Source organism: Mangifera indica, chromosome 20 (genome assembly GCF_011075055.1).
Source record: "Mangifera indica cultivar Alphonso chromosome 20, CATAS_Mindica_2.1, whole genome shotgun sequence".
Classification (NCBI taxonomy): Eukaryota; Viridiplantae; Streptophyta; class Magnoliopsida; order Sapindales; family Anacardiaceae; genus Mangifera; species Mangifera indica.
In genome coordinates, this window is record NC_058156.1 from 11,618,463 (window position 1) to 11,641,179 (window position 22,717).

At 31.8% G+C, this 22,717-nt stretch overlaps 2 protein-coding genes across 2 annotated transcripts; both read right to left on the reverse strand.

The window, feature by feature from the left end:
- Positions 1–7,150: 7,150 nt before the first annotated feature.
- LOC123204599 lies at positions 7,151–8,110 on the reverse strand. The gene is made up of 2 exons (XM_044621351.1): positions 7,653–8,110; positions 7,151–7,556 (listed from the first exon to the last, which is right to left on the reverse strand). Exons 1-2 carry the CDS (start codon positions 7,703–7,705, stop codon positions 7,289–7,291), a joined length of 321 nt encoding a protein of 106 aa, XP_044477286.1. The 5' UTR covers positions 7,706–8,110; the 3' UTR covers positions 7,151–7,288.
- Positions 8,111–12,461: 4,351 nt separating this feature from the next.
- On the reverse strand, positions 12,462–14,169 carry LOC123204600 (ankyrin repeat-containing protein BDA1-like). Its single transcript, XM_044621352.1, has 2 exons — positions 13,463–14,169; positions 12,462–13,389 (listed from the first exon to the last, which is right to left on the reverse strand). The coding sequence occupies exons 1-2, from the start codon at positions 14,117–14,119 to the stop codon at positions 12,550–12,552; spliced, it is 1,497 nt and encodes a 498-aa protein (XP_044477287.1). The 5' UTR covers positions 14,120–14,169; the 3' UTR covers positions 12,462–12,549.
- Between the last annotated feature and the right edge of the window lie 8,548 nt (positions 14,170–22,717).

Sequence of the window (22,717 nt, forward strand, 5' to 3'; positions counted from 1 at the left end):
TCACATTTCATTCTTTAATGATGGTGGGTATGGGTATATTTGTCAGATTTTCAAATATATAGAAGATGGAAAAGTGTTTTTTTTTTTTTTTGGTTCTGAAGATGTAGGTTTAATAGCCTGAAAGGCTCAGAACCTGAAAAAATTTAATAAAATGGGTTTGAACAAAAAATTTAAGGCCCAAAGCTTGAGCTCAAATTTTTTTTCAGACCTGCGCTTGAATAAGTTAAACCTAGTTCACAGGTCTGGTTGACAGACATTTTGATAGTCACCAAAACAAAAATGAACCAATGTGTCCACCTCCATTATGTTTTGTTCAATAAGATGAACCAAACTCTAATTCAAGTGAAAAAAAAAAGAAAGAATCTATTATACTGTACATGCCCTGTTCATAAATTGGAATGATAAGTTTGTACTACCATAAGTGAATGACAAATGAGAATTTGTACGCTCACAGGACATTGGTTGGGAAATACCCATTTGGTCAAAAATTAATAATAAATTTAATTACTAATAAAAGGGATGTTGAACAATTTGAATGTATAGATTCTAATATGAAGTACCTGCGGGCACTAAGTAGACTTTAATGCTTAGGTTCACATGGGTCAAATTAATTAATTTAGATTATGAAATTAACATTTTGTTAGATAGAGTCAAGCTAATTTGATGTAGATTATTAATATCATTATTTTTATTGTTTTAAATACTAAATATTTTATTATAATCAGGATTCTTATCCAGGAGAGACACATTTAAAGTCCTAGTTTTATAATCAGGAAATCTTTCATTTTTTTAGAGTGAATCACATTTTTCTATCCAAAATTAGACTTTCAAATATTTTTTTCATCCCTAATTTGATCCGTGATTAGAATATTTAATCATTTAAAAATAATATTTAAAATAATTTTGTATAATTTATTATTGAATATATCAACTTTTTCTTAACATCAAAGTAAATTTTGATAGTGTACATATTTAAATTTGATAGATAAGGTTTATGTTTATCAATACTCTCTAAAACATAAGGATCCTCTACAAGTATTGAATATAATGCATCCACATTTCCTTCCATGGCAACATTCTGCAACCTCTCATCCATGTCTGTGTAGCTGTTTAAAGATATCTTTTGCAAATTCTCTGTCAACTATAGTAGTGGTACTTGAGTTGTAAGAATGCAAATTCTGAGTCACTGTTTGCCTTGTGCACAGGACACTGGAGAAATGAGCACCACAGATTCCTATCTTTGGATAAGAAGCAACGAAGATGCATCAAAACCTAGAATATTGGCCAATGCTTTTGACAGATTCTGGAGTACTTTCATTTTCCCAAATATCAGGGCCATGAAAGACACATCGCTATTATATGGTCCATCTTGCAGGAATTTCGAGGCACACTACTCATACCGTCAAGAAGATTTAAACCCTAAATGAGACATGCTTGTGAACGAATCAGTCTTCAGTATCATTCCCCTTAGATTTGCAAGCAATTTTGCCTAAGCTCACATGGAACAACTATCCCTTATGTGTATCATCTCTCTTTAAAGGATTAAATTCGAACTGAATTAATTCATTAAAAAACGAAGTGTGATAGGGTGGAGTGGCGATGGAGAGTAGAAGTTGTGAATGCACAGTCATGAAGGTACGGTGGTGGGGCTTCCATGCCAATAATTTCAGAGTGAAAACAAAAAATTTGTATCTTTATCCTTGTGTTTTCACTGCAACTTGGGAATTGGTAATGACTTTTCAAAGCAGGCAACTCATTTTTATTTCGTCGTAGCTTCACCTAAATTTCCCACCAACTTCTTTTTCTAAGTTTTGACATATATGTATATTTAATACAAACAGATATATATTTATATATAATATTATATAATTATGTATAATTATATTTTTAATTTAAAATTATCTAATTACATATCTAAATTATTCATGCTAGATTGTAGGAGTTCGATTTAATCTAAATTATTCAAATTCGAATTTAAGTTTAGATCTAATGTTTTTAAAATTGGATGGGTGATCGAATCGATTGTCTCACTAGTTCATGATTTGACCAGTACAATCAGAGAATCAATTGGTTCAGTTTATTATCAAATTATAATGAATAGATTTTGCTTAAAAATATGTAAAAAATAAAATCAATCAAGATAATCGATTATCCCACTAGTTCATGGTTTGACCAGTATAATCAGAGAATCAATCGGTTCAGTTTATTATCAAATTATAATAAATAGATTTTGCTTTAAAATATGTAAAAAATAAAATCAATCATGATACTCATACCTATAAAGATTAGAACATATCTTTTTTAAGGAGTAACAATTATTCATTTGATTTTAATTAAACAATTAAAATAAAAAAAGTTTCAATCTTATGATACAAAAAAACACAATTTGTAAATTATTGGGTATAGAAGACATTCCAATGGATATGAAATATTTTTTCTTTCTTTTTATTTTATTTTTCCTAACAAACATTTAGAAATTCATCCAATCTAATTAAAAATAATCAAATTATTAAAAAATAATTAAAATTTTAAAAAAAATTTAAAATTTTAGTCAAATTTGGTCAAACCTAATTTTTGATCGGTTCAATCGGTAAAACCCAAATCTTGACTGAATCAATTAAAAAACCTTATTTTTATATCAACTGAACCGAACTTAAAACCGGTTCAATCAGTTGAATCAATCGATCTGATCTAATTTTAAAATCATTGTTTAGATCAAATAAATTAAGTTTGAGCCTAAATATTAGACTTTTATCATAAACAAATCAAGTTTGAGCTGGATCATATCAAATTCAAAATTAAATTTTTTTTTAATTGACTGTGGATTTTAACTTGTCGGCTGCACAGTGAAGCTGTCAACAGGGGCCACAACATGAGCTGAGGTGGACTGTAGGTAATGTTGTTAAGTTGCAAATGAAGAATGAGTATGCAGAGAAAAGATAAAGCTTTTAGGAAGTTAGTTGTTTCTTTTTTAACAGCTTATAACCTGATGTCAAGAGTTGTTAGTCATGTCTTTATTTATCTTGTAATCAACATATCTTTTAAGTTTTTTTTTTTTTTTAATTTAAATATTTTCTTTAATTAAGAATGTTGCATTGAATGTGGCTCCGATTTGTCTTTGTTTTCCCTCCTTTTGTAGCCCGATCATCAACATTCCACACTGATCCACGAATTAACATGGCTTGACACTTTGGATAAACCCTTGCTCGCGCTTTTGGTATAATAAAATTTTATATATTTTATTAATTATATTATTTATATTTAATACGTTAGATAATAACATATTAATATCTTTTTTAGCATTATTAATTAAATACAAAAATTATTTATAAATATCTATTATCTAAACAAATTATTAATTTATCTTTATTAATATTTAAGATAATTTATTTTTATAATAACCTTTTAAATTTTGATAATAAAATATTTTCTAATTAAACTGACCATAATTAGAGTCCCATCTACAGATACATGCAGTTCAATTAAAGTACTACATCATAATTTACATCTGAATGAAGATTTATGTGATGTTTTACAAATCACAACTAAAGGATGTCTCATCGAACATTCCACATCTAAGGGGACTCATACAATAGTTTACATCAAATAGAACTCATGTAATAGTTTACATCTAATAGTAGACTCATGAAGAATGTTAAATCAATAATGTACTTACTTGATATTTTACATCCTCGGAAGACTGCAATTTTTCCCATTGGTGAAGGATTTTTTTTTTTTTTTTATATTATACATATTGAAGTGAATTATGTCATGTTATAGTTAGAATTATGGATATATTTGATATTTTACTGTTAACCCCATTTTTTAACGTAAATGATTAATTTCCTTTCACGGGTATTTGTTTGAGTTATAAGAATGAAAATTATGAGTCACTGGTTGCTTTGTGCACAGGCAGGAGAAATGAGCACCACATTTTCCTATCTTTGGTAGGACGCAACGAAGAAGCACCGAAACAGAGAGTCTTGGTCAATGTTTTGGACAGCTTCTGGAGTATTCCTTCTCATTTTCCCAAATATCATAGCCATGGAAGACTAACGTCCCAATTATATGGTCCACCATCCAGGAATTTCGAGGCTTTCAACTCATACTATCAAGATTAGTAAAACCCAAGATGATAGATGCTTGTGAATGAATCATTCTTCAGTATCATTCCCTTCAATTTTGCAAGCAATTTTGCCTAGGCTCACACGAAATAACTATCCCTTATGTGTGATACCACCTTGTACTTAAATTCTAAATCCTAAAATCACACATCATAAGTAATATCTCTTATATGTAATACTTCTAATCAAATTAATAGTTTGATTCAAACTGAATTGGTTTGGTTCGATAAAGAAGAAGGTATGATAAGGAGTGGCAACCGAGAGTGGAAATTGTGAACGTGAGGTCATGAAAATACGGTGGTGGGGCTTCCATGCCAATAATTTCAGAGAAAAAACCATAAAACTTGTATCTTGATCGTTAAGACTTCACTGCAATAAGGAAGTTGTTAATGACGCGTTTTCAAAAAGCGCAACTCAATTTTATTTCATGGTAGCTGCACGAAATTTCCTAAAAACTTCCTTTTGTCGGTTCATAACAGTTAAAAAATAGTCAAACAATTCAAAACAGTTCAAGTCTAAAAGTGACAAGACAGAAAGAAATTTAAAAGTCATCTCCTTTTTTTCAAGGCAATAAATGAAGGAGCTCCAAAAATAAGCATGACCGTAGACCATCCAGCAATTTAACACAATGGAATTAGAGATGACATCCTCAACATAGAGATAATAAAGAATCTCCATCCCCTTCCCCCCGGGACAAAATTTTCTCTCCTTCTCCTTCTCATTTCAATTAGAAAAATATTAAAATATTTATTATATGTTATAATATATTTATAATAATTTAAAATTTTTTTAAAGTATTTCAATATTTAAATATTCGATGGATATATAGGGTAAGGGACAAATTGAAGAGAAGATAGGTCGGGGATATTTCTATTATAGTCTTTGATTACAGAGATTTTAGTCAACTTCATCCTCGTCTCATCCTTATTCCTATTGAAGAGTTAGGAAGAGTGGGCTATGGATCCAGTTTGAGAGGTCAAATTGTCAATTTTAAATGAAACTTGAGGAACTTAAAACTATCTTCATTGAACTTGGTCATATTAACGAGAAACAACAGAAATGAGTTTGTTTCTATGAAACAAAAGCATATCACCTAACAGTCATATGCTTATTTTTTTTAGGGATTGATTCTAATCTCAGTTTCACTCCTTCATACATCCAACCAATATTGTAAAAGTTGTTGTATACACTTGACATACTCTCTGTTATCTTCCATAATCTTCTTCATGATGCTCTTATTATTAGAATTTTTTATGTGAACATATATTGATTATATTTTTATTTAATAAAAATAAAAATCTGGTAAATGTATACTGCAAAAATAATTTTTCATAAGCATTATGTGATCATTTTCTTATCAATTATGGATAGGGGTGTATTTGTCAAATTTTCAAACTTCTAGGGATTACATCAGTATTTTTTTTTTGCAAGTTTTTAAACTTGTAGGTTCATGCAGGAAATATGTTCGAAATAGGCCTAAAGCCTGAAAAAATTTAATGAACCAAGACAAAACAAAAAAATTTGATGCCCGAACTGGCAAGTGTAAAGCTTAAACTTGAACTTTTTATCAAATATGGACTTGAATAAGCTACACCCGGTTCAATAGGCCTGATTAACAGACTTATAGATAGCAACCTGAATAAAAATGATTCCTTTTATTGGTCAAAGGTGTATTCCCTACGCACTGTTTCTTGGTTGAGGGGGATATTAGTCAACATATGCTAAAACAGTGAGTTTTTCATTACATCAACTTGAGCAAGATTGATTCCACTTATTGTTGTGAATCTTCGACTCGCCTCCTTGACCCTTCGACACTGTGTTTTGGTTTCTATTCTCTTTAATCCAATGGTGAGTTTTGTTACAATTTGTTATTTCTAGTTTGATCAATCAATGGTTGAGATTTGATAGTCTTTTGTAAAAATATCTAAGATGTCTTGTATTTTAGAGTCAATAAAAGAATTCATACATTTTTGGAGATCATTTGATTGGTTTGTTGATATGTCCACCTCCATTTTGTCATGTTCATTTCGATAAACCACACTCCAGTTCAGGTAAAATAAAAAAACCAGATCCCAATCATATTATGTGTTTTGGAAAAGAATTGATATGAGGCTTGTTACTTGGTTGTTTGCATTAATTTCAAAAACATGTTTATAATTTATAATATTTTTTTATAATATTATAAAATACATTTGTAGGCCATGTTTTTATGGGTCAATCTACTAAATTATAATTTATAATATTTTTTAATTTTTATTAATATTTAATCAATTTTTAAAAATATAATTTATTAATATTTTTAATGAACCCACCCACATGTTTTATCTCATCGCCCGTTAAGCTTGCAGGCCTGATACAGCCCACTAGGCTTGTAGGCTTGACACGGTTCGCTTTGATCAATTCCGAGCCAACACAGGCTTTTTCAAAATAATAGGGCCGAACCAAGCTGGGGTTGGGGACTTTGACAGCCCTATATTGTAGTTTGTAGCAGTGAAAGAAACAACTGTATTTAGTGTTTTCGGAGCAGATGTAACATCAGAAACAATGCTTACTCTAACAACGAAACATAAACAAGTGACACAGAAAAATAAATTCACTAGTTGAATTCACATCTTAGGTTGTTCAAAGCTTCCCAGACGTAGGTTCCTCCGGCGGCCATGCCATGTGAGCTTTAGTTGTTGGTAATTTAAAAATATTGGAATATGATAAGCTGCAAGAAAACTTACAAGCAGAAAAATGAGAAACAAGGGCCCTACAGAGGTCCGTTCGTCGCAGTCAAAAGTTTCAAGAATAGAAATATAATACGAAAATACCATCAAAGATATCAATGTGATAATGATTCAGTAAAATGGGAGCCCAGTCACGAGGGTGGTAATTAAGCACACAGACGTAAAAAAGGCTGAAGAATTAAATGTCAAAAATAATAACTGGCCTAAAGACCCCAGAATCATGTTCCCTGCAAGGTGATCAAAAGGCTTTGTAGTACAGATGGTGCTGGCCGTGGTGTTACTGATAGTGCTGGTGGTGGCTGGAGGCTGCAGATTGCTGTCCTCTTGCCAAAATCCTCCAGGGGGGCTTAGTGCAGCCTGATAGGTGACTGTGGCTATCAATATGGCCACCACAAGTAGAACATTTCGGACTTCAAGTGGAACTTTATCAACGCTTCAGTAACCCAGACCAAAGCTTTTCGGAATTCTTGCAGAAAATGATAAGCCCCTGGAAGAGTTCTGAAATAGTGAAGCTTCTTCTGAACCTCTTAAAGATGGACAATGGAGTTGAGATGCACTTTTAGCTTCAGCTGCAAGTAGAATGTCCCCAACTGCTGCATCTACCAAATCTTGACCTTGGCGATCATTGAAGATGTCCAAAGCTGTTAAACCTTTGCTGTTCATTTTATTCACTTTCATACATCCAATCAACAGTGGAAGCCGCCTTTATTATTGACCAGATAATGAAATATTAGAAGCCTATGCAAAGAAAATTACAAGGCAAATTGAGTTAGCAGTAAAAAACATATGGGATGCTTACCTCAGGTTGATTTGCAGAAACTGCAGTCTGCAATGCGTTGTTTCCTTCTTCATCCTCCCAGTTCAGGATCTCCTCTTTGTTGAAGTATTGGAGCCATCTAACAGGACTTTAAAGGCTTTCAAACTCCCGTTTTTAAGGGTGACATGGACAGCAGTTTAAGATCTAACAGTCAAATCTTCGACTGATAATGGACAAACATACAAAAAGTCTGTCAAATTGGATTCATTGTTTAGTTGAGCTGCATAATGCAAAGGAGTAACCATCCCCCTTACTTTAACATGGACAAGCCCACTGTCATGTTTTATCAACCACGTAACAACTTCCTGGTACTTCCCCTCCAAATTCAAATCATGACGACTAAGCCGTTCCTGCAAGTGCTTCCCCTCCAAAGCCAAATGGAGAGGGCTATGCCCAATATGATCTTGCTTCCAAGCAAATGAAGGCTTTAAGTTTAGTATTCCCTTAGGGATTGAGAAATTAGGTTTACATTAAACCTTGGGTGGGAAATAGTTATTTAGCCAATTTGAATGACGAAACCACAATAATAAGTAAAATGCCAAAGGACCATTTCCCACCTAAATTTTAATTCAAAGGCAAATACATATTTGTAGAGTTTAAAAAACTCAAATACTCACCTATGCATTAACTACTGTTAAATTTTTTTATTGGGGATAAAAGTCAAATTGTTATTTTTCATTAAATCCTAAAATCTTAAAATTTATATTATTTTTTTCTCTTAGTTTGAAAAACTAACAATTTTTTTTTAGGATTAAATTTTGAAAAAATCACTTCCCCCCTCTAGGGTTTTAAAATTCTCATTCCATTTTTTAACAACTGACTTCGGTAGAGCTATCTTCTGCCTCTGTTGATGATGAAAGAAACCAAGATGATGAATCTAGATCCACGACGATAGCAATACGACAAAGCCCAATGAAATCATTTGATTGGTTTTCTAGACGACAACAACACCAGATGAGTTCGTGGATTTGGAATACAATGAAGACTTCGTCTTTTGGACGACTGCTTTCAACGAAGGAGGATTGCATCGATAAGTTGTCCATCGTCAATGGCGGAGGAAGAAGATGACTCAGCCGAAGTTGGTCATTGAAAAATGAAAGAAGGAGTTTGAAACCGTAAGGGGGGAAGTGCTTTTTTCAAAACTTAATCTTAAAATAAAATTGTTACTTTTTTCAAATTAAAGGGGGAAATAATATAAATTTTTAGAGTTTAGTGATAAAATAACGATTTTACCTTACTTCTAAAAAAAAAATTTAATAGTAATTAGTTTACGAGTGGGTGTTTGAGTTTTTAAAACCTTATCGATATGTATTTATTTTTGCATTGAAACTTGGATGAAAAATAATCCTTTGGCCTAAGTAAAATAACATGAAGAAATAGTTTGGTTTAAAAAAAACCAAAAAAGACTTATTATCATCTAAGATTTAGTGTATTTTCAAACTCTCATCCGTTAATTTTTAAAAAATATTAAAAAATAAAATTTATTTCATTTTTCATTTATTAATTATAAAAACTAATAATTTTTCCTCAAACCTAAGTTTTAAAAAGTTATATTTCCCCCCTAAGGTTCAATCTTTTTCTCTTTCTTCGACGATCGGAATCCAACACGAATCGATGACGCTCTCTCTTTTGCCTATGTCAACACTCTATTTTAGTTGTCGAAGACAACGAATCAACAAAAATAATGAAGAAGATGAAGGGCGTTTGATAGAGCCAACAAATCGGCATGCATTCTTCATCGCGTTTAATTGGCTCCGTCATCTCAACCGAACATAAGCATCCTTCGTGTCAACCAAATCGAACATGAACACAAGCGTTGGAGAAAAGGTCTTCTTGATCGAATTGAAGACAAGCACAATTATCTTTATCTTACAAGATTTAACCAATTTAGTTGTCGCTTTTGTCATCAACAATGAGGAAATATAGTTTTTAAAAACTTGGATTGGTGGGAAAGTGTTAGTTTTTAGGGTTTAGAGGAAAAAATGATATTATCAACGGATTTAGTTAAGTTTAATAGCCCATGAGTAGTTAAATGAGATTTTTAAAGTTAATGGGAGGTATACAGGGAAGAAGGATACCTTGGGTGGGACATAACCCTTTGGCCTCAATTCAATAATAACACTTAAATAACTGGCAGTACGAATAATAAATCAAACTTATTGCATATTAATTACATTAATAATGAAAAAAAACAATCAACTAAAAATCCAGGCTATTTAAAGGAGCTCTCATCAGTCAGATAAATCACCAAACCTCAAATTCGTCCTTGAATCTTGCTAAAAAGGGTTTAAAAAAAAAACTTGTAAAGTATGGTTGATTCTGTAGTCTCATCTGTGACTAAGAAGCTTGGGAACTATGTCGTCGGAGAAGTAGAGTTCTTGCGAGGGGCGAAAGACGGTGTGGAATGGCTGGAAGAAGAGTTGAATAAGATGCGTCGTTTCATAAATGATGCACAAAAAAAGCAAAGATACGATGAGAGTATAGAGCGGTGGGTATTAGATATCATGGACATTGCTTACGATTGTGAGGATGTCTTGGATGAATTTTTATCAAAATCCACCATGAAGAGATTCAAGATACGCTCAGTGTCAACGATGGCAACAACATTATATATAAATTATTATTATATTTGATAAAATTTAGTAATAATGAATAAGTATAAATAATTATTGTATTTGATTATTATATTACTTAATATATTATTTTATTTAAATGTCTTATATATAATTATTTTAAATTATTTTTTACGTTATTTATTATACTAATTAAAAATAAGAGCATTTTTGTCTTAAAAATAATAAATAAAAATATAATTATAATAAAATCAAAATTATTTTAGTAATATTTTAATATTTAAAATAAAAATGATAATCAGATTATACCTTATATTATTTATCATATCGTCATTAATAATAAAAATTATCAAAATTTTTTATTATTTACCAATAAAATAATACACGACTTCCACCCTTAGAGTTATTGCTTGGTTTCGTCAACACCTTGGTCAAAATCCCGGAAATCGGGGGGGCATCGAGCTTGTTTAGCATCGTCTAGGGTTCCATGTGATGGTAACACCCCACAGGTTCCTAACCATGCCGTGTTGGCGACCTTCTCTCTTCGTTATGAAGTAAAAAGATATAGGAGTTTTGGGCTGAATGGAAAAGGAAATGATAAGCAGTAGCAGTCGTGCTTTCTTTATTTATACAGAGCTGGTTTCTTGTAAATGGGGAGAAGCTTAGGATGCAGGGTCCTTTCGTTTAGGTAGGTGTGGAGCCAGATAAGGATATATGAAATTAAAAAAAAGGGACTCTTATTATCATTATTTTTTAATACGAAAGCACAATTTTTTTCTCTTGGCAAGAAATTAAATGAAAATGAAAATACCGAATAATAAAGATTATAAAGGCTAATAGTAACAGGAAAACAAGGTAAGTATTTAAATTTTTTAAAATTAACGTTTAAAAATTTATTAATGAATTAAATCTTAGGTATGAATAAGTCATCTGACCTTTAAATTTTGACAAAGGATATAGAAATATAATTAGATATAATAGTGAGTAGTGCTATGCCAAGTTGGCTTTGGCACGCCCTATGAGACGTATGAGTCATGTTGGGTTTAGGCTGACACAGTAGTGGATTTCATATTGGGCCGACCTAGTAAAAATTATTAGACTTGTGACACAACCTTATATATAACACTCGTATCATGTTGAATCCTTAATTAGTATTCCATTTATTTTAATAAAAATAAATTTTTTATATTATATTGTCTAATATAAAAAATATGTTAAAAATTTGAAGTATGATTTAAAATAAGGCAAATTTATTTATAATAAATGACTTACGTTTTTATGATCAATTTCATCTATATGAAATCTAAAACTTAGATTTAGTTAAAACTTATACTTTGTTTAACTTGTATTTATAGTGAGTGAGTGTATTTTTTTAAATATGAGATATTTTTGTACTTACACTTTTGTATTTTGAACTTTTACACAAAAGTGTTACAAATTTAAAAAAAATATAACCACTCAATTGTTTCATTTACTATAAATAAATAATTAATATCATGTGCTAATCAAATTTAAATTTTGATTGTCTTATATATGTGAGATTAATCCAAAGAACTACACTTATTTTTTAAGTTTAAAATTTACGTTTCTTATAAAATTTGTAATTTTTTTATATTATAATTATTATTTTATTTATATATTTTTAATTTTTTTTAAATACTAGTCTCAATATCATCTCGGGTCAAGTTAATCTACGAGTTTAACAAGATTTATTACAGTAGCGAGATGCACTTGCTACACTAAGCTAAAATAAAGGGGTTTGGGTCATAAGTGTAGTTTTAAAACAATGAAAAATATTACTGTTAGAAAAAGGATAGAAACCAGTTGATCTCCTCTTTATACACTCAGACCCACATAAATGACATAATAAAACTTTTACTTAATTATTTTAGTTATGAATTGGAATAAAAAGTAATTAATTTTTTAAATTTCCCTCTCTTACCATTATTATTATATTGTAATATATTAAATATTAAATATTAAATATATTTTATAATTGTGTGTATAATTTAGAGGTGATTGAGTATAGATAAAACTTGGATTTTTTTTTTTGTTTTGATATCGAGAAATTTTATCTAAATTGGATTTTTTTTAAGAGCAAATAGATAAACTTTATATTTAACTATGAAAAATTGTGGAACAAAATTTGAACCGAGGCCATTTTGTACATTGAACCCCTCATGTATCACTGGAACAACTCAATTGTAATTTGCACGGGTCAGAGAAACAACTTCATTAAATATATTAAAAGGAGACAACATTACAAGTAACAACAAAATATAAACAAGCAGCAGCTAAAAATAAGTTCACTTTCCTACGTTTACATCTCTGTAGAAAGTTAAAATAAAAGAGGAAAAATAACATGCAAAATAAGTACTTTCAAAAATAAAAAACGCAAAAAATTTCCTCGTAGAGGCACTATTGGTGATGCGACAAGTTTCAAGAATAGAAGTATGATACGAAACTACCATAAAAAAAATCAATGTGAGAATGATTCCGCGAAATGGGAGGCCAGTTAGGAGAATCGAAATTAGGCACACAGAAGTAGAAAAAGCCAATGAATTACAGATCAGAAAAATTAATTGTGATCGAGACCCCGCCAGAATCATATTCCCTGCAAGGTGTTGTTCAGAAGGCTCTGTACTAGAGATGGTGGTGGTGGTGTTACTGATAGCGGTAGTGGTGGTGTTACTGATAGCAGTGGTGGTGTTGGTGTTACTGATAGCGGAGGTGGTGGTGTTACTGATACCAGTGTTGTTCGCTGCAGGCTGCAGTTTGCCGTCATCTTGCCAATATCCTCCGGGGGGAGCTAGTGCAGCTTGGTATGTGGCTGTGGCGGTCAAAATTGCAAACACAAGTAGCATATTTCGGACTTCAATAGGAACTTTATTTAAGTCTGGGAAACACCGCCTTAATTTTCTCCCAATTCTATCTGAACACGATAAGCCATCAGAAAACTTCTTGAATTTCAAAGTTTTTTCTGAACCTCTTAAAGGCGGATGGGGTTCAGATGCAGTTTTCGCTTTAGCAGTAAGTAGAATGTTCCTAACTGCTGCATTTTCCACACCTTGAGCCATGTCCAAAGCTGTCAAACCATTACTGTTCTCTATATTCACTTTCATACATCCAATCAACAGCTTCACCACCTTTATTATTGAGAAGATGAGGAAATATTAGAAGTTTATGTAAAGAAAATGACAAGGCAAATCGGACGCTTACCTCAGGTTGATTTGCAGATACTGCTGTATGCAATGCATTGTTTCCTTCGTCGTCCTTACTGTGCAGCATCTCTTTTTTGTTGAAGTATCGAAGCCATCCTAACAACACTTTAAAGGCATTCAAATTCTTGTTTTTGATGGCGACATGGATGGCAGTTTCAGATTTAACAGTCAAATCTTCTATTGATGATGGACAAACATGCAAAAACTCATCCAAACTGGATTCATCATCTAGTTCAGCTGCATAGTGCAAAGGAGTAGCCATTCCCTTTGCTTTAACACGGACAAGCTCACTGGGATGTTTTATCAACCATGATACAATTTTCTGGTACTGCAACTCCAAATCCGGATCACAAGGATTCAGCCCTTTCTGCAGGTGCTTCCCTTCCAAAGCCAAATGGAGGGGGCTACGCCCAAGATGGTCTCGCTTCGAAGCAAATGATGGCATTAAGTTTAGTATTTCCTTGGCGAAATGGAACTTTCCCTCCCTTGCAGCTGTGTGCAAGGGAGTTGTCACAAATGGTACTTGATCAATACGCTCTAAAACGTTGGGATCCTCTTCAAGTATTGAAAATAATGCTTCCACATCTCCTTCCTTGGCCAGGTTCTGTAGATTCCGCAACGTATCAACTCTCACCATGCTGCTGGGGCCTTCCATTCTACGATTAGTGATCAATTTTGCAAATTTTTCAGCCTATCGGAGAATAAGGAGCTCATTCTTCCTTTTTATAGAGAACTTGGTATGGGTTAGTCTGGACTATAAAATTAATTAAAAGGCCAAAAAAGGGAAAAAAAAAAAAAGGTTAAATAATATCTTACAGTTTATAAAAAATAATTTTATTATCTATTAATTAAAAAAATAATTATTTTTTTATGAAACTTAAATATGATGATTTAATTTTTTTAATATTCATTCTAATGAATTTTATTATAGTAAAATTTTTTAAATAATTTTGAATTAAAGATAAAATAATATTTAATCACATAATAATATATTAATTATATATCTAAATTAAAGTATATATACATAATATTACTTTTAAAATATTAATACATGTATGTATCTCTAACTGAAAGATATCCAGAATATAATAAAATATATAGTATTTAAAATAATATAACTAATGATATTAATAAGGCCAAACGACTATTATATTCTGGATGAAAATTTTCTTTCAACTACAGGAGTAACAATGGTAGTTTGAGTTATACGATGAAAATTAGGAGTCACTGTTTGCCTTGTGCACAGGACAGGAGAAATGAGCACCACAGATTCCTCTCTTTGGATAAGAAGGAACGAAGAAACATCGAAACTGAGAGTCTTGGTCAATGTTTTGAACAGCTTCTAGAGGATTCCGTCTTATTTTCCCGAATATCAGAACCATAGAAGACTATCGTCGCTATTATTTGATCAATCTTCCATGAATTTCGATGCTCCCTAGTCATATTGTCACTTTTATGTTGTCATCTTATTATCAATTTATTTTTTTTAATAATAAAATTATGTATATATATTTTAAACATATAAAATGAATACATAAATAATATATAAATTTTTTAATAATAATTTTGAATAAAAATAAAATAAAATTTCATCACATATTGTTTCTTTAACAGATTTAAAAAAGTTGGTTTCTTTCAAACAAATTGTTGGACCATTTCTTTCAAACGGATTGTTTGTCACATGGAACTACTATCCCTTTTATGTATTATCTCTTAAAGAGGATTAAATTTAAATTGAATTGATTCAATAAAGAATGAGGTGTGATAGGGTGGAGTGGCGATAGAGAGCGGAAGTTATAAATGCGAGGTCATGAAGCTACGGTGGTGGGGTTTCCATGCCAATAATTTCCATGCCAATAATTCCAATAAAATAAAAACTCATTTTTATTTCGTGGTAGCTTCACCTAAATTTCCTACCAACTTCTTTTCGTCATTTTCAAAACAATTAAGAGCAATGCTATATTTATTGAAGCGAGTTGCATCCTTACAACACAATAATTATTCACCAAGTGCCTTCTACGAACCCAGTTGAGTTGGTGACTCTGGTGCCTATTCGGCTCTCTCAAAAGATGGCTTATCCCATCAGAACTGTCGTGCTACACCTCATTTGGTTTCCACGTCATCAGCTTTCGACCAAAACTATTGTTCTTTTGCGCAGAAAAAAAAAAAAGAAGCAAAAATATACGAAAAGCATTTTAATAATAAAGACAAGGATTTTGAGTCTGAAAAATAATAATATAATCTTGATTAATTGCAACATCTGCATCAAAATGCCTCAGAAGCCGCTGCACTATACTGACATAGGCTGCTGATGTGTGAAGCTGTCAACAGGGTCAGAACATGAGCTGAGGTGGACCGTAGATAATGTTGTTATGTTGCAAATGAAGAATGAATCTGCAGAGAAAAGGTAAAGCTTTTAGGAAGTTAGTTGTTTCTTTTTTGACAGCTTATAATCTGATGTCAAGAGTTGTTAGTCATGTCTTTATTTAACAGCATTCTTTTACTGTATTTTTCTTTTGTTTCTGTGCACTATAACAGTAAAAACTATTTCAAACGATCGAAAGGTTCCAACAAATGGGAAGTGGCTCCGATTTGTCTTTGTTTTCCATCCTTGTGTAGCCCGATCATCAACATTCCACACTGAGCCACGAATTGACATGGCTTGACACTTTGATAAACCGCTACATTTTTCCCTTGTTTGCAAAAACCCCCAAGTGTGCATTTGGTATAATAAATTTTTATATTTTTTATTACTTATATTTATATTATTTATATTTAATATGTTAGATAATTATTTATAAATATTCATTACAAAAACATATTATTAATTTATCTTCATTAACATCTAAAGTAATTTATTTTTATAATAATCTTTTAGTTTTTGATAATAAAATATTTTCTAACTAAACCAGCTCTAATTGGAGTCCCATCGACAGTATACATGCAGTTCAATTGAAGTATTACATCATAATTTACTTCTGAATGAAGATTTATATGATGTTTTACAAATTACAACTGAAGGATGTCTCATGGAACATTTCACATCTAAGGGGACTCATGTAATATTTTACATCAAATAGAACTCATGTGATACTTTACGTCTAATGGTAGATTCATGAAGAATGTTAAATCAAATAATGTACTTATTTGATAATTTACATCCTCGGAAGGCTGCAATTTTCCCATTGGGGAAGGATTTTTTTCATTTGATACATACTAAAGTGAATTATGTCATGTTATAGTTAGAATTGTGGATATATTTGATATTTTACTGTTAACCCCATTTTTTAACCTAACTAATTTCCTTGTACGGGTATTTGGTTGAGGTATTAAAAGGTTATTACTCACCTTATTTTATTTAGTTTGTCAAGATTTTAATAATTTTTTATTAATATATGTGTGATAGATAATATAAGAGGTTATCTAATTATAATTTCTATTCTAGATGTTAAAATATTACTAAAACAATTCTTTTTTGACAATTTATCATTTCTTATTAACTTTTTAAGGCAAAAATATCTTTATTTTTAATTAATATAATAAATTCCATGAAAAATATCTTAATAATTATACTGAAAGATATTTAAATAAAATAATATTATTACAAATTGTTATTAAATATAGTAATAATTTATATCTACATATAATAATAATTTATACTTTGTAATTTTATAAGTAATATATTTTTATGATAGTATATTTTTTATTTTGATAATAAAAGATTATATGAACCAAAGTCGCCATTTGTGTCTAGGCGTAACAAGTGTTGTTAAGGAAAATTCTGCAAACACTCATCCATGTCTTTGTGGCTGTTTAAAGAACCCTTTTGCAAATTTTCTTTCAATTTACAGGAGCAACAGCAGTGGTAGTTTGAGTTATAAGATTGAAAATTATGAGTCACTGGTTGCCTTGTGCACAGGACAGTAGAAATTGAGCCCCACATTTTCCTATCTTTGGATAGGAAGCTACGAAGAAGCACCGAAACAGTGAGTCTTGGTCAATGTTTTGGACAGCTTCTGGAGTATTCCTTCTCATTTTCCCAAATATCATAGCCACGGAAGACTAATGTCCCAATTATATGGTCCATCATCCAGGAATTTTGAGGCTCTCAACTCATACTGTCAAGATTAGTAAAACCCTAGATGATAGATGCTTGTGAACGAATCATTCTTCAGTATCATTCCCTTCAATTTTGCAAGCAATTCTGTCTAGGCTCACATGAAATAACTATCCCTTATGTGTGATACCACCTTATACTCTAAATCTTAAATCCTAAAATCACACATAATAAATAATATCCCTTATATGTAATACCTCTAATCAAATTAAAAGTTTGATTCAAACTGAATTGGTTTGGTTCGATAAAGAAGAAGGTATGATAAGGTGAAGAGGCAACCGAAAGTGGAAATTGTGAACGTGAGGTCATGAAAGCACGGTGGTGGGGCTTCCATGCCAATAATTTCAGAGAAAAAACATAAAAACTTGTATTTTGATTCTTAAGTCTTCACTGCAATAAGGGAGTTGTTAATGACTCGTTTTCAAAATGGCCAACTCAATTTTATTTCATCGTAGCTTCACTGAATTTCCTAAGAACTTCCTTTTGTCAGTTCATACCAATTAAAAAATAGTCAAACAATCCAAAACAATTCTAGGCTTATTATCAATTTTGTGGTGGGGCTCCCTAGTCATATTGTCACTTTTATGTTGTCATCTTATTATCAATTTATTTTTTCTAATAATAAAATTATGTATATATATTTTAAACATATAAAATGAATACATAAATAATATATAAATTTTTAATAATAATTTTAAATAAAAAATAAAATAAAATTTAATTACATATTGTTTCTTTAACAGATTTAAAAAAGTTGGTTTCTTTCAAACAAATTGTTGGACTATTTCTTTCAAGGGAAATTTTAAAAAATGCCCAAACACCCCCCCCCCCCCCCCCATTAAGCAAAAATGCCCAAAATCACTATTTTCAAGCCAAAATACCCAAAATCACTATTCTTAAGCAAAAATGCCCATGACTTTTTTTAAAATACCAAAATTACCCTTTTTCCTTATTTATATAACTCTTCTCACTAACTATTAAGGGTTAAATGTAATTTAAGATAAATATGAGGGGTTTTTAGATATTTTACATTATAAATGGATTTTGATATTTATTTATTTATTTCAAACTTTTTCTAAAATACCAAAATTACCCTTTCCCTTTTTTATATAACTCTCCCATTCATTAAGGGGGTTAATTGCAATTTTAGATAAATATGAGGGGTTTTTGGATATTTTACATTGTAAAGGTATTTTGATATTTATTTATTTAATTACTTTTTATAAAATGACAAAATTACCCTTCCCTTCATCTATATAAACCCTCCTCACTCCCTTTATTTACACACACTTCTCATATCACTCAAACACTCACTCACACTTTGAATTTTTTTCAAGATCAATTAGTAGGGATTCGTTTGGACGGAAGACGTTCGTATTTTTGGATTCGACTCGAAAAAATACTATTCATCAAAAAAAGGTATTTATGTCAATCTTAGCCTAAAACTTAATTTCATTTGTTAAGTTTAGTTTTTTTGTCATAATATGGGGGTTAAAGCAATAATTCAAAAGTATAGGGGGTTAAATGTAATTTAGGATAAATATGAGGGGTTTTTGGATATTTTACATTATAAAGGCATTTTGATAGTTATTTATTTATTTATTTATTTAATTACATCTTCTAAAATGTCGAATGAAATGTTACTAAAATTAGGGTCAATTTTCATATTAAACATGATAGGTGCATTATAATTGAAATTATAGGTTTTTTCGAGTTCTAGTCTTTTAAGATATATCAATTCACATTTTCTAGATTTTTGAAGAATTTTTCGATTGTTGTCATCCTAGGGTATTTCAACTTTTATATTCCAAATTTCAGTTCCGTTATTTCGAATTTCATCCCTTTAGGATATATCGATTCGTACTTTTTAGATTTCTAAAGAATTTTTCGATTGATGTCATTATAGGGTATTTCAACTTTTAGAATTCAAATTTCAATTCTGTTTTTTTGAATTTCAACGTTTTAGGATATATTAACTCGTATTTTTTAGATTTTCGAAGAATTGTACGATTATTACCATTCTAAGGTATTTCATCTTTTAGAATTTGAATTTCAGTTCTGTTTTTTTGAATTTTATCGTTTCAGGATATATCCACTAGTATTTTAAAGCATATCAAAGTATAGAATTTGAATATCTATTTCAAAGTATAGATATTATAAAAACGTTTTAAATGGAACGTTACAAACAGATAGATGCATTTTGAGGGGTAAAATAACATACGAAAGTGTTACGTAAATTGTTATATAAATTGTGAAATAATTATAGGGGGATAAATAAATTATTAGAAAAATTGTAGGAGTTTTTTTAAATTATTAATAATTGTACGACTGTTTTCCATAGTTGTTATTGATTTTTTTAATTATAAATGAATAATTATCTTAAAAAACTGGTCATTGCAGGATTGGTAATTATAATGGATGGGTTTGCATCAATTCGGTATCAAGGAGAATGGATTCAAGGTCGCAACAACACAATGAAATATGTTGGAGGATCCAAACAATTGATTAAAATCCCTTATGGAACAACATTTGAGGGATTTATTGAGCTTTTGACAGAGACTTGCAGTATTGATCCAATGAAAAACTACATTGAAGTATCAATGAAGCCAAGAAAAATTGAGCTCGACGGCCCCATCCAGATCCAAAATGATGAAGATGTCCAAGGTCTTCTTGATATGTCCCAATACTTTCAGGAATGTATTCCTGTTTTTGTTACATGTACCCTAATTGAAGGGCAGGATGATGAAGATGAAGATGAAGATGAAAAAGAAAGTACTTGGGTAAAAAAAGAATACGATTTGAAAAAGTTGATTGATTTCAGTAATGACCTGTTGTATATTGCAAACTCATGGGCTCATGGAGAAAAGGATATAGTTCCCTATTGGGGTGACTTTGATGGAAACGATATGCCCGACATTCCTTCAGAAGATGTAGAGCCTGAGTATATGACATCTGTTACCGAGGGTATGGATAGTTTGCAGCTTGAAGATCCTATTTCAGGTGGTGGAAATTATTCTGGGCCATTTTTTGACAATGTCCCCACTGATCCATTTAGGTGGCTTCCTGATTTTCCTCCACAACCATCAGCATCATCAGGTGGTTCCAGATCGATCCGAGAGGAGCATGGTGTCAAGTTAGGTGATATTTTTCATAGCAAAGTCCAATTGAAAGACGCTTTGAAGCAATTCGCATTACTTAAAGGATTTCAATTTGGTGTCAAAAAGTCCGACAAGAAACGGTGGGAAATTAAGTGCAAGGTTGAAACTTGTAAGTGGTATCTACATGCAACCAAGTCCACTGTCGGTGATGTGTGGGGGATCAACTCTATGGATCCTACCCACACATGTTTAGTTGATCAAATCCTGTCAAATCACAGACAAGCGAGGGCCCGAGCTTTAGGTCAATTAATGAGATCAAAGTTTGTGATGATTGATCGAATTTATCAACCTAAAGAAATAATTGTAGACATCGCCGACCGATATAAAATTGATATTTCTTACTCACAGGCTTGGCGGACAAGAAATTGGGCTATCAATTCATTGAGGGGTTCACCGGAGGAATCTTTTATGTTGTTACCTGATTATTGCTACAATTTACAACATACTAATCCGGGCACCGTTACTGCTATTGAAACAGATGATGAGCATCGATTTACAAATTTTTTCATGGCGTTAGGATGTTTCGTTCGTGCTTTTAGACAATATCTTCGCCCTGTTATTTGCATTGACGCTGCTTTCCTTAAAGGTCGGTATCTTGGGCATTTATTCATTGCGGTGGGTCTTGATGGTAATAATCAGATATATCTTATTGGTTTTGGTGTCGGCAAAAAGGAAGATCACGACACGTGGTGCTGGTTTCTTATGAGAATTAAAGAATGCATCCCTGATGTCTGTAAGCTTGCAATAATCTCCGATCGACATCATGCTATCTACTCGGCAATGGGTGAAGTCTTTCTAGATGTCGACCATGGATGCTGTTGTCATCACCTTCTGTGTAACATGCGAGCAAAGTATAAACGGGACTCAAAGGTATAGTGTAAACAAGTAATTAAATTTATAACAGTTTATCTTTTTCAAACATTTTGCTTACAATGAGTTTTCATAATTTTTACCATCTTACAGGTCGCGGCTGCATATTGGAAAGCCGCTAAATCATACACAGAGTCTGAATTTGGTTCGATGATGCAATCCATTGACTTAATGAACCCCCAAGCGGGAGCTTATCTACTGGATGTCGGCTTTCATCGTTGGAGTATAGCATACTTTCCAGGGCATCGATACAACATCATGACCACAAATATTGCTGAGTCATTTAATGCGCTTGTCAGACATGCACGGGGCCTACCTATAACCATGCTCTTGGAGTTTATTCGTGGTACCATGCAACGATGGTTTTACGAAAGGAGAACCCATGCAAGTAAGTATCAAATCGATATTAATTAAAATTTGTCTCATATACTTTTTCCACTTCGTTAATCATATTACCAAATCTGTTCTTAATATTTTTTACGAATTACAGGTGAATGTCATAACTTCCTCACCTCTTGGGCAGAAGAGAAGATCAGCAATCGTCTTTCAAAGTCTGCAAGTCTGGAGGTTTGACCGATTACGAATACTCGGTATCAGGTTGTTGAAATTGGTGGATTCATGGGTATTGTGGACTTTGGTGACATGTCTTGCACGTGTAGAAAGTTTTAGCTTTCACGTATTCCATGCAAGCATGCCATTGCCGTGGCACGACATATGAGACTCACGAATGTGCACACATGGGTTCATCCATTCTTCCGCACCGACATTTACCGTGCAATATATCAGGAACCGATCAATCCCCTTGGAAATCAATCTGATTGGTTACACTCACCGGATGAGAGAGTTATTTTACCCCCCGTCCTTGATAGTCGTAGTCCAGGTCGTCCATCAAACAGAAATCGACGTCCATCGCAAGGAGAAATAGTTACACCGAGGATTTATAGTCGTTGCCATGAACCGGGCCACACACGAACCCACTGTAAATCCCCAGCATCGGTCCCTAGCTCCGCCCCGCAGAATTCATCCACAAAAGGCAAAGGAACGAGATCTTGACATACTTATACTCAACTTTGTTTGTTGTATGATTCATCATTGTAGAACAGATATG

Coding starts and splice junctions, on each gene's coding strand:
- LOC123204599 (XM_044621351.1), bottom strand. CDS start 7,705: ATGAAGAAGGAAACAACGCATTGCAGACTGCAGTTTCTGCAAATCAAC. Junction 7,557..7,652: donor TTTCTGCAAATCAACCTGAG/GTAAGCATCCCA, acceptor TCAATAATAAAG/GCGGCTTCCACTGTTGATTG.
- LOC123204600 (XM_044621352.1), bottom strand. CDS start 14,119: ATGGAAGGCCCCAGCAGCATGGTGAGAGTTGATACGTTGCGGAATCTA. Junction 13,390..13,462: donor TATCTGCAAATCAACCTGAG/GTAAGCGTCCGA, acceptor TCAATAATAAAG/GTGGTGAAGCTGTTGATTGG.